The 13,424-nt window shown below is 39.1% G+C and overlaps 1 protein-coding gene and 1 non-coding gene across 2 annotated transcripts in view; one reads left to right on the plus strand and one right to left on the minus strand.

The window, feature by feature from the left end:
- The window catches only part of spo (spook), a 32,671-nt gene extending 23,147 nt beyond the window's left edge, over positions 1–9,524 (plus strand). The window contains exons 2-3 of the mRNA XM_069816723.1: positions 4,305–5,096; positions 8,399–9,524. Coding sequence (XP_069672824.1) covers positions 4,305–5,096; positions 8,399–8,751 — 1,145 coding nt within the window. The 3' untranslated portion in view covers positions 8,752–9,524. The remainder of the gene's footprint in view (positions 1–4,304; positions 5,097–8,398) is intronic.
- On the minus strand, positions 5,249–5,322 carry TRNAS-GCU (transfer RNA serine (anticodon GCU)). Its single transcript has one exon. It is a non-coding gene; the product is annotated as a tRNA-Ser (tRNA).
- Positions 9,525–13,424: the final 3,900 nt, after the last annotated feature.

Raw genomic sequence — 13,424 nt, forward strand, 5'->3', positions numbered from 1 at the left:
TGGGAACGACGCCTTATCAATCATTCGGTTATTTAGCGTCGATGGAATTGGTGATAGCGAGATGGTATTTGTCGAGATGAGGCCGAAGATTCCCCACACATTACCTGACATTCGCCTTAACCCTAGCAATAACAACGGGGAGGGGGTACTTTGTGCCCAAAATTTCCAAAATTTATATTTTTAATATGTAATTGATAGATACCGATATATTACAAATATGATAGCATTAATTTTATTGTCAGTTACGAATTATTCTATCTTATCGCCTAATTGTTCAAATGTTTTTACTGATAGTTTTACTGAAATACGAAAATATATCAAGGTGAACAAAAAATGTCCAGTAACTGTTGAAATAATTGTTCGAAAATATACAATGACATTTCAATGTGTGTATTTTATTATAGTACATACTATTTACTGTTACAAATATTAAAAAACTGTTCAAAATTAAACACTTCCGTAGGGCCTAGTAATACTGTGATCTGTTCAGTATGCGAGGATGGGTGTGAAAAAAGTGATGCTAACATTTTTCAGACTGTTAAGTTGAAGTAATTGTTCGAAAATATACAATGCCATTTCACTTTTTCTCTTTTATTACAGAGAATAGGCCTACTATTTTGTGACTACAAGTTTAAAAAATCGTTCAAAATTAAAAAAAAAAGATTGTATAGTCGCGACGCTGTTATTCCCGGCGTGACTACGTCTTACGAAGTGAAGGCTCTATAAAATCTAGGTAGGTAGTATCGTTCGCCATTTTTGTTCTTTCGTTGCCGAGCTACCATACGAGGAATCTATTTGACACACCGTTAAACATTATCATGTCGTAGCTCCTATGGTAATAAATCAAACGCACTGTAATTCAGCAAATAATTGAGCGGCAAATAACGTCTTCGTGTGCTTTCTGCGAACGCCAACGAAAGAGCCAAAATGGCGGGCGATTATATTAAGTATTTATCGAGCCTTAAGAAATGAATGTAGTCTTCATCAGCGAATCACAAGACGCACACGTTTAAATGTAGCCGACCTGCAACGCGATTGGCTGCCGGAAATTAGAGCGACGGGACTATAGTAATCACAAGCTGCGTATTTACAATATGTCGGCATTGGTAGGACTAAGTTGGGGAAAACCTCGGAAAAAACCCAACCAGGTAATCAGCCCAAGCGGGAACCGAACTCACGACTGAGCGCAATTTCGGACCGGCAGGCAAGCGACTCAGCCGATCAAGCTATGCGGATGGCTGGAACACAAGGAGAACGAGGGGAATACAATGGGAACAAGGAGAATACATGAGAACAAGGAGAAGACGAGAATAACAAGGGGGATACGAGAGTAACAAAGGGAAGACAAGGGAAAGGCAGAGATAACAAGGGGTAGGAAGGAGAACAAGAGGAAGATAAGGACTACGAGAATAAGGCGAAGACAAGGATAACAATGGGAAGAGGATAACAAGTGAAAGACAATAAGAACAAAGGGAATAGAAGGAGAACAAAGGGAATAGAAGGAGAACAGAGGGAATAGAAGGAGAACAAAGGGGTATAAGGAGAAGTGAAGGAACACAAGGGGAAGACGGATAACAAGGGAAAGAAAAGATAACAAGCGGAAAACAAGGAGAAAAAATGGAAATACAATTAGAAAAAGGGGAATACGGGAATACAAGGAGAGCAATGGGAGTACAAAGGGAAGACAAGAAGAACAATGGCATGCAAGGAGAACAAGGGGAAGACATAAACAAGGATGATTGCATTGTTATGTGACGGTCAATTGCCAAGTCACTGTCCCATATCTAGTTGAGAAAGAGGCGTAGTTCAACGTCAAAATATTTCTTGAAAATCTTGAAGTAACCTATCTTATTGAAGTACAGTAGAACCTCTATTATCCGTGGTAATGAAGGAGGTGGGCTGAACGGGTAATCGAAAAAATCGGATAATCCGCATCATAAAAGATTTTCGTACATTTAGTGAATAATGCTTATACTTTCGCACTTTCCTCTGTGGTCTTGTATTGAACACCTTGAATAGTGAATCAGAAGTCCACAATCAATGATTTAAATCTGGTTATTAGCAACCGATCCTGTATAGGACTCGCGTTACGGAATGCGCTCTGGTCGAGTCCTCAAGGGGGAAGAAATTTTCTCATGAAATTTTGGCCAGTGTATTGGGCCGGTGCCCACCCAGCATCGTGATGCACTTGGGGAGCTACGATAAGTAGCGAAATTCGGTTGCGAAACCAGCTATAATGGCTGGGGGGGATCATCGTGCTAACCACACGATACCTCCATTCTGGTTGGATGATCGTCCACCTCTGCTTCGGCTTGTGGGAGTTAGGCCAGCAGCCGGCTGGCCGGTCTAGGCCCCCCTTAACGGGCTGTAGCGCCACGGATTATTATTATTATTAGCTACCGATTTTAAGGGACAAAGAAACTCCTTGTGATGTCTGTCTGTGGAATACTGGAGGTGTCATGTTGTAGATTTACAAACTTTATACACTTTTCCCTTGATTTTTATTAAATTAAACACACCTGAGATTCCAATCTTGTATTCTGAGTTGAGGCACAGTTTCTCGTTCCCCAAATCACGCAGTTATTTGCAGTTTTTATACTTAGCACAACATGATATGTTTTAAACACATGGAAGACATTTTATATATAAATTATACAGCACGACAACTCCAATAGTATACCATTCTTTGTAAAGATAATTATGTTGCAAAAACGTAATCAAAATTTGTTTGAAAAGGAGACTGGATTAGCCAACAAATTTGATCCATTCCGAATTGAATGTTTTTAGAATTGACCAAATTTGTAAATACTCTTTAATGAAATTCTATCATAAAAATAGAATGAAATTTGTAGCTTAGCCACATGATCATAATACAAGACGAAATGAAATTCTTAAATTAGTTTAACCTAAATGTTTCACATCTGCTGCTTTACTACACAGTACAAATTATGGTCCACGTCTATATAATTCGATAATAAAATTTCATCCAGAATTGACTACTTTAAGCAATGAAATTTTCAGATCCAGAATTTAAAAATTTATATGACAGACTTCCTTGTATTTATATTATGTACCATGTATTGTAAAAAAAGTTTATTTCTATCCTAAGTATATTTTTACTAACTTATCTTGGTTACTATATCAACATGACCTGTACTAATTATACTACTAATAATAATTTAATATTAATCCACCAATCTCAACATCGTCTTTTTTTTCACTCAGTTATTACTAGTATTATTATTTACTAATGTTATTATCATCTTTATGTGACCTTTTTCTTAAGTATTTTGTCTACAAAGTATGTATAACTTATTTATGTAACGGAACTGTCCCCGAACACGAAAGTGATTGTCATAAAATAAATAAATTACTTAAAAATATTACAGTGATAGCTGCATTGAAGTCAATGCTATTTAAAATAACGCTTTTTTATTGATCACACACAATAAATGAAGTGCATTTTTTGTTTCTACATCTATATCTTAACCCTACGGTACAGGGTTTCGAAAATTGAAACTTAGAACCATTATCAATTATTAACTCTTCACCCTTTTCACTAAACTTAACATTCATTTTAAATTAATCTCACTATACGCCACAGACGGTGTGAAAATCACTAATAAAATGTCAAGACTGCTAAGGCCCCATATTCCAACGGCTCACTCATTTGAATATGTCAGTTAATAAAGTACTGTCAACTTCATGGTGTTCATTTTAACGGTAGGCTATCGATAATCACTGCATAAACAGTAGAAAAACAGTTAATAAAATACTGCCAACTTCATGGTGTTCATTTTAACGGTAGGCTATCGATAATCACTGCATAAACAGTAGAAAAACAGTTAATAAAATACTGCCAACTTCATGGTGTTCATTTTAACGGTATCGATAATGAATATAAATCGAATAAGAAATCAATGAGGTTGGTTGATTACGAGGCTCGAGTTTCCGTAGTGTCTTTTTCTCTACCTATTTCATCGGGGCGCAACTATGCCATGACCTTTTCTCTACCTGAAGGGAACGGGGCGCAACTATGCCATGCCTTTTTCTCTACCTGATGGGAAAGGGGCGCAACTATGCCCACAAAACAGGGACCCTTTTTTATATGCTGCATTTTATCTATTATGTGGCACAACTATGCCCTGCCCCTACTTCAAACCTATATTTCTGTAGCAAATAAAAACGCGACAGAAGACAGTCGGATAATCCGCCAATCGGTTAATAGGGTGTAGGCCTATAGGTTATAATTAAACTCAGCTGACCCAAGTTGGTTCCCATTAGAAATATGTCAATTGTTGCAGCTCTGGCGCTGTGCGATTGGTCGGACCTGCAGAAGACACGTCGCAGCATCGCCCGCATGTACTGCTCGCCACGCTTCGCTTCCGTCCACTACGACAACCTGGACCAGGTGGGGTGCGCCGAGGTGGTCGAGTTCCTCTCCGAACTGTCGAGTCTCACCGCGGGGTCCCGGGAGCTAGCCGTGAAGCCCCTCATCCAGGCGGCCTGCTTCAACATGTTCACGCAGTACATGTGCAGCACGCGCTTCTCGTACGACGACCCCGCGTCCCAGAGCGTCATCCGGACCTTCGACGAGATCTTCTGGGAGATCAACCAAGGTTACGCTGTCGACTTCCTGCCGTGGCTACTGCCCGCCTACCGCGCGCACATGCGCCAGATCTCCGGCTGGGCGCATCTGGTGCGCCAGTTCATCCTCAGGCACATTATCGACGAACATCGGCGCACAATGGACGCGTCGACAGAGCCCCGCGACTTTACAGACGCCCTGCTTATTCATTTGCAAGATGACCCGCACCTCAACTGGGAGCACATCATCTTCGAGCTTGAGGACTTCTTGGGCGGACACTCTGCTATCGGAAATCTCATCATGCTGGCGCTCGCTGCCGTTGTAAGACACCCCGAGGTCGGAGCTCGCATCCAGAAAGAGGTGGACGTCGCCACAGGAGGGTCCCGAAACGTCAGCCTGTTTGACAAGCCTGCGATGCCCTACACCGAGGCCACCATCTTGGAGACGTTGCGTACAGCGTCCTCACCCATCGTGCCGCATGTGGCCACCCAAGACACTTCTATCGCAGGTAATAGAGGACATCTCTCTTAAATCTTTTTTTTTGGTGCAAGTAGTGCCACATTCCATATACTATAATAGATTATGTGTGATTATTCTTATTTATTTCTGTCCGCAGTCGAGAAAAACAATTATAGACTGAATAATTTCAAGGAAAAATTGTTCCGGGGCCGGGTATCGATCCCGGGACCCTTCGCTTAGCGCGCGAACGCTCTACCGACTGAGCTACCCCAGGAACTATACACGACACCGTCACAATTTTTCCTTTTATATCCACACAACTCACATGAGCTGACAAGACGCCAGAACTCAACTGTGAGTGCACACAATTACTGTGTGACTTTAAATTGTGGCTTTCTGTTAACGTACCTCCAGTAACGAATGTATTATACAAATCTGGCTTTCAGGTAGTAGCTCCCTGTAAAGCAGGTTTGAACAATTTTTTTTTTCTTGAAATTATTCAAACCTGCTTTACAGGGAGCTACTACCTGAAAGCCAGATTTGTAGAATTATAGACTGATTTTATATAGCACGTAAAATAACACATTAATTCCCCATAGACGCTTCTTCCATCGAGCCCTTGAACTACTGCAGACTGTAATTCAGTCTCTTGGGCAAGATAATGTTTATATTTCTACTTCAAAATGCTTCTAAAAGTGCTTTTGCAACAAAAGTAAATATAATCTTTATGTTCAAGAATTGTGTGGATTGATAACTAAAAATTAGGAAAACATACTGTATCAATTATTATTATAATTATTGATAGTAGTAGTAGTAGTAGTAGTAGTAGTAGTAGTAGTAGTAGTAGTAGTAGTAGCAGTAGTAGTTATGAATAATGACATCCTAAGTTTATGATGAAGACTAATTTGTGGTTACCAATATCTTGCCCGAAGGGGCTGAATTCACGAATGCAATTTCACGATATTGGAAAAGTGTGAAGTTTTGTTCTGAAAACACAAAGAAAGCTGAAATCTGGAAAGAATCTACAATCCAACATATAGCCTACAATTATGGCATCATGGCATTATGTGCACAATTATATTAGCCTATGTGAAGTATTGATACAAATCTCTTTCTACATATAAACAAAATACCAGCCATCATTTTATTTGTGGGAACAGGATTTACTTTATCTTACTTGATTTCCTTGGGCTGAAATGCTTGCCTGACATCTTCGACTGTAGCAGCAGACACTGTTTTTTTGCCGCTTCCCTTCTTCCTTAACACAAACACAGAGCCTGTTTCCAACAGCTGATTATACCATTTCACAATGGCATGACGCTCTGGAGCATTTGCACCATATTCCTGCCTAAATCGTCTTTGCATTGCAATTGGGAACTTCAATTCGGATAACGAATAACAACATTTCACTTTCTGCTGTACCGTGAATTCCGCCATTTTAACTCTGTGTGTTATCATACCCCGCGCATGCGCACTAGTCATAATTTTCATTGTTACCAAACTTGGAGGTTTCTACGTAAGACAAGTTGAGAAACATAATTTCTAAATTCACTGAGTGACGAGATATTTATATTTTCTGTGGTAGTGATTCTACGGGACACAGTGTATATTGCGACACAAGCGTGGTAAGTACACTATACAGAATCGAGGAAAAGTTAAAGGCTGGTTCACAATAAACCGGAAACGAGAATCGGAACGAAAACGAAAACAGTAAAATTATTAAAATGTGTACATTTAAATGTGAGCATTCACAATTAACGAAAAGCTTGCCGGAGCCCGGGATCGGGAACAGAGAGTTGGCCAAGTTTCAACTTTGGCGTTCACGTTTCCGATCACAGCCCACTAGATTCATTCTATTGCCATCTAAAAGCTATTTTGTCGTCGTATAGTTTGTAGCAAGAAGACCGTGACATAATCTATGCAGTATTTTGTTCTGTGCTGTGCATCATGGAGCAAGTTTTATTTGATGAGATTCTAATATTGAGTGTTGAGGAAAATCCTCACGTTTACGATAAGCGGCGCGCCTCGTATAAAGATGAGAAAATGAAGGAGAATACGTGGCTCTCAATAGCTGCATCTTTGAACACGATCGTAAGTGAATTTTATTTTATTACTGTATTGGTTGTATTACACACTACATATTCATGCTTCAATTCAATAACTACTGTTGTGTTCATTTTTATCCTATTGCAAATGTTTCTTCTCTAATTATTTTACGTTATGGTAGACTTAAAATAGGTTGTGATAATAAAGATGCATGGAAATGTTTCAGTTGAAATTTCGAAGTTGGTTAACCTGTGTTTATGTTGGCTGCCTTGTACTCAAGAGAGAACATCATTCGTCAATTATACACAAATAACATCAGAATGCGTAATATCGACTTTACATATCGTTATTGACATACATATCGATATGCATAGTCGTGTACGTTCTAGATTTATTGTGAATCAAACATTTTTATATTCACGTCCTCTGCTTCTCGTTTTTATTCTGGTTCTCGTTCCCGATTTATTGTGAACCAGAAACATTTTAATAGAACAAAAATGAACACAACAGTAGTTATTGAATTGAAGCATAAATGTGTAGTGTGTAATACAACCAATACAGTAATAAAATATGATTCACTTACGATCGGTGTTCAAAGATGCAGCTATTGAAAGCCACGTATTCTCCTTCATTTTCTCATCTTTATACGAGGCGCGCCGCTTATCGTAAACTGAGGATTTTCCTCAACACTCAATATTAGAATCTCATCAAATAAAACTTGCTCCATGATGCACAACACAGAACAAAATAATGCATAGATTATGTCACGGTCTTCTTGCTACAAAATATACGACGACAAAATAGCTTTTAGATGGCAATAGAATGAATCTAGTGGGCTGTGATCGGAAACGTGAACGCCGAAATTGAAACTTGGCCAACTCTCCATTCCCAATCCTGGGCTCCGGCAAGCTTTTCGTTAATTTGTGAATGCTCACATTTAAATGTACACATTTTAACAATTTTACCGTTTTCGTTTTCGTTCTGATTCTCGTTTCCGGTTTATTGTGAACCAGCCTCAAGTAATTTCAAGGGAAAAATTGTTCCGGGGCCGGGTATCGATCCCGGGACCTCTGGTAGAGCGCTGGTACGTTCAACCAGAGGTCCCGGGACCGATACCCGGCCCCGGAACAATTTTTCCCTTGAAATTATTCAAATCTGCTTTACAGGGAGCTTCACCTGAAAGACTAGATTTGCAGCCTTAAGTAGGTAGACATTGGCTTTCTCTTATATCGACGGAGCAATGTAAAACGCATAGACATTCGGATTAGCAATCAGTGTGAAGTGAGTTGTTTCGTCGTTTTGCAGGGTATGCGGTTGACAAGGGCACGATGGTCTTCCTGAATAACTACGAGCTGAACTCCAGCGAGAAGTGCTGGGAGGCGCCCTTCGAATTCAGACCTGAACGCTTCGTTGTGGACGGCAAGGTGAACAAGCCCGAGTACTTCATTCCCTTCAGCACGGGCAAGCGCACCTGCATCGGCCAGCGCCTGGTGCAGGGCTTTGCCTTCATCATGCTAGCCTCCATCCTGCAGAACTACGACGTCTCGTGCTCCGACCCGGCGTCCATCCGCACCTACCCCGCCTGCGTGGCAGTGCCCGCAGACACTTTCTCCCTCAGCTTCACACCCAGACACTGCGTGATCGTGCAATCGGTGTAGCCACCTCGATCACCTGACTTCATGCTCAATTTGTATATAACTCGCGATCATCAACCATCATCACGTTTATTGTCTTCGAGGTGGAGTCACAAATACTGAATTCCATTCACGCGAGAAGTGAAAATAGAACAAACGCCGTATTTCTTGACAGCAACAATAAAAACTGTAATGTGTTCTTATGACAGAACATACGTAGATATTTCGGAAGTATAATTAAATTTTTACGCAATTTTAATTAACTAGCTCAATGAGGGAGTGACCTAGCCAATATCCGAAATAAGAAATATTGAATTTTAGTATAAAATCCATCTTTACATTATTGACGTCAATGTTCAAGTTTTTACATACAATTTAAATTACTTTAATTGTAATTATTTTATAAGGAAAACTGGATGCTAGCCATGTTATAAGCAACAACGACGACACAGTCGTGGGTTTTAATCTAGAGCAGAGCAGAAATATCTATGGGTAGGAATATAAAGTTTGTAGCTACAGTGAACGCTCGATAACTCGGACCCCGATATCTCGGACTTCGGATAAATCTGACCAAATGTTTCGAAAATAATATATAAGTAAATATAAAATATGAAAGAAGATTTACAACTTTTCAAACGTTCTGCTGGGAAAAACAACAAAGTGGCAGATCAATCACCATCATGCTCGACTCTGTAAACTCCGATTAATGCATTTTATCCACTACCTGTGTTATTTGTGTTTCCGTTTTACCTGGTATGTATTGATAACCTTGTTGCATTAAAGTTCAGTATAATATTGCTACTGTATAGATAACATATTATGGTGTTAGGGTTCATTCCTAACGTACAACTTTATTTCCCTTCGATAAGATGGACTTTTCGTAACTCGGACAGATCTCCGCCTCCTTTAGTACGAGTTATCGAACGTTGACTGTATGTCCATTAAACACAATTTGTGAGAAACGGCAAAATAAATATTTGGAGAGTAGTCAGTCATGGGATTTTACCTTGTTGTCATGACATTTCCTTCAAGGAAGTACTGTACATACTATCTTCATCCAGAATGAAGATTACGCCAAAACAAATCAACCAGTACCAGTAACTAGTTTTTTTTATTAATTATTTGAAACCTACAACATCTGTGTTCTTAACCATTGATATAGCCTATAGTTGACAAAAAATAAATAATAATTATATTTTACACAAGTACTTATGCAGTTATATCACATTACATTTGTTAAACTTTTATTTTTATTTGTTATGATGTTTATTTTATTATAATTTTGTACTTCAGTAATATTAGAGTGAGGTCCCCTACACTCGTTATAAGGAGAGTTAAAATATGTGTCGTTTATTATTGTAACTTTCCTTTCATTTAGGAAAGATATAATGAAATTAATTTTAGATCTACTTTTAATGATTGAATGAACTGAGGTAAATATACTGTGTCATTTTTAAGGTACGCAATTATCTCACACATGCCACGCTTCGACAATACTCACCGCTCCGTCCCTCAAACATGCCGCATGCGTTTAGTTCAGTGCGATCAGTTTTGCTTTCCGCCGGAGTGTTTTGTCTGTGGACGAGCGCACCGCTCGTTAGCTGGTTAGCCAGTTAGCCAGGCCTCTGTGATTAGCGGAAGGATAAAACAAACCAACCATAAAACAATACTTACTTACTTACTGGCTTTTAAGGAACCAGGAAGTTCATTGCCGCCCTCACATAAGCCCGCCATCGGTCCCCATCCTGAGCAAGATTAATCCAGTCTCTACCATCATATCCTACCTCCCTCAAATCCATTTTAATATTATCTTCCCATTTACGTCTCGGCCTCCCCAAAAGTCTTTTGCCCCTCCGGCCTCCCAACTAACACTCTATATGAATTTCTGGATTCGTCCATACGTGCTACATGTCCTGCCCATCTCAAACGTCTGGATTACCATAAAACAATACACAAATAAATTTAACAGACTCATTACTTACTAAATTATCAAATGAGGTGTTGAAACTGCCCGTCTTCATTCTCCACATATTTTTCGAATCTCTTTATTATTCATCACATTTTCCAGAATCTACTCACAAAATGTGCGTCTACGTACGGGGTCACCTGGCCGAAGAGCATGTGCCACAGTTATTTTATACGGTTTCAAGTGCAATAATTTAGTAGCCTTTTGCACAAACCCATATGAAAGTCCCATTTGCTGTGCAAGACGACGAAGAGATTTTCTAAGAGAATTTTCTAAACGATTACGAATGTCATGTAATCTTTTTTTGGTGAGAATCCTACGCTGCTTTTTTGGTTTCTTAGGCTGGACTCTTCCAGTTTCCTGAAATTTATGATAAAGATTATGGACTGTTTTATGCTCTGGAGCGTCTATACACGGGAATCTTTCTTGAAACCGTCTTCGAACTTCACGAGCTGAGTTAACACATATGAATCTTAATAAAGACACGCTGTGCCATTGTAAACTCACGAGGCATAACACACTTTTTATATATACTGTCGAATTAAGAAACGAACTACACAACACACACACGGGAACAACTGCACTACGACTACGACATTCAGCAAGGTCAACAAGTAAGCAAGCAGGCTTGCTACTTTCTCCAGTTAGTGGCAAACGAGTGGGGGCTCACTCATAGGAAAAACTCCGCTCCGCGGGGGAAAGCATAACTGATCGCACTGTAGAAAAAAAACACGCACGACCTGCGAAACATGTGGCTTGGCTTTACGAAGATCGGACTTAGGATGTATCCATGCTTTTAGGCTTCTATTGGCCCAATTTGTGGCCCATACAATGCAATGTTTGTCCAAGTCCAATAGATATCCTGGGTGTCATTCGTAAATCCGATGCTGACAAGTGTGCCTCAGCCCCGAAAGAGCCAGGTTCCATTCCCAGACAAGTACCTGATAAACCCCAGGGCCCGGAGCCCTAAGATTTCGCTCTAGCCTATTTTTAACTACTGCTGATAATTTATGAAATGACAAGGAGTGAGAATGTTAGTGCAATCAAATAGGGAAACGAGAGTACCCTAAGAAAAATCTTCTGCAAAATTTGCTTTGTCCACCATAAATTACGTCATCACCTTGTCAGGGAATGAACCGGCCACTTGGATGAAAGATCCTGGCGCTAACGCTGAGCCACACAAACGGCAAATATGTGACATATATTTTGATGAAAGAGTAGGCCTATATCTGGATCATATTTCTATCAAAACTTGACTTAATATACCCGTATGACGTAGGTTTCAAATGCATGTCAACACCGTTTTTCTCGCCCTAGTGCGAAAATAAAATTGTTCTATAGCTGAGAGTTAAGCCGTAAAGGGTGTAATCCAAAAGTAGGATATATTATGTTAGTACAATGAATATTTATGATAATTTCACGAATACTGAACCGTTGGTAAAAACGAACAATTTGTGTAAGAAATTTACTACTAGTGTTTCTATATTTCAAAGGGAACCTCGATTAACAGAATTGTACACAAAGCAAAATAGCCTATGCACTAGAGATGAACAAAACTAACTGCCGCTCTCGCTCGCTGTGTTCGTTGCATTTGTCTTTCGAGTCTCGTCTCGTCATTCTCGTGCGCTTCGAGTCTCGCTCATCATTCTCGAAATAGCATTTGGTCGGCGTGGAAAGATTTCGTAACTTTGAATAACATACATCATTGAAATAAATAACATTATAAATGTTTAAATAAGACAAAAAGACAAAACGGAACAGTATCTTAGTTATCAAAATGTTCTGGTTCTATTATTGATATTACCTATGGTGATATAAATAGAAAAAAAAAACAATTCTCAAATAAATTGCATTTCTAAGAACATAAAATATAATATAATGTTAATATCTTCTTACTTTAGATTGCACACTTGATCTCAAACTTATGAAAATAAAATTCCTAGCTTTTTAATAAGGGCCTAGTAATTAAATAAAGATTGGGGAACGGATTATTATACACTGAAAGGTACAGATGATGTTTCAAATAGGCTACTTGATTGTTTATACATATATAACAGTTGGCAAAGTAGATAAAAGTTCAATCAGGTATAAACAACTGTGGCGATTGAAGACTGCTTGACGTTCGGGACTTCGGGAGTGATCAATCTCGGCGTCTCGAAACACACACAAGCAGTCTTTACGTCAACGACGCAACGTATAGAACATTGTCGTGCGGGTTTTCGGCTTTGCGGGCGCTGTTAGTCTTGCTTGCTCGATGGTTGTTCATCTCTACTATGTACGTGTTTTAGATGTGAAAAAAAGAAAGAAATAGGCACATTGTGTGGTAAACAGAAGAGAAGTTAAAATTAAAATCGAAATCCCTATTTCGATCTCAATTCGTATGATTTGTAGATATTAGGAAATATAAACAAATAAATGTACAAATACTTTTCCAACAATTTAGAGAAAATGAAAAACAATATTGTAGACGAAAATTTCTTTGTATAAATTCTAATATTTTATGGCTATATGCAGAACATTTTTAGCGACTACGATGGAATTCTACAGTTGTTAATGTGTTAATAAAACCTAGGTTTATCTGTTCTTGTGGTGAAGTTTACACAGCAAGAAACCGCGGAAGAAGCTATGTTCGTCGCTGGCACGTGATCTGTTTGCAAGTTGTTGCGTAACTTAAGAATGGTACTATATTAAACAAAAGGAGACGACACGTGTTATTGTCTCACAAATGTTG

Source organism: Periplaneta americana, chromosome 2 (assembly GCF_040183065.1).
Source record: "Periplaneta americana isolate PAMFEO1 chromosome 2, P.americana_PAMFEO1_priV1, whole genome shotgun sequence".
In the NCBI taxonomy this organism is placed as follows: domain Eukaryota; kingdom Metazoa; phylum Arthropoda; class Insecta; order Blattodea; family Blattidae; genus Periplaneta; species Periplaneta americana.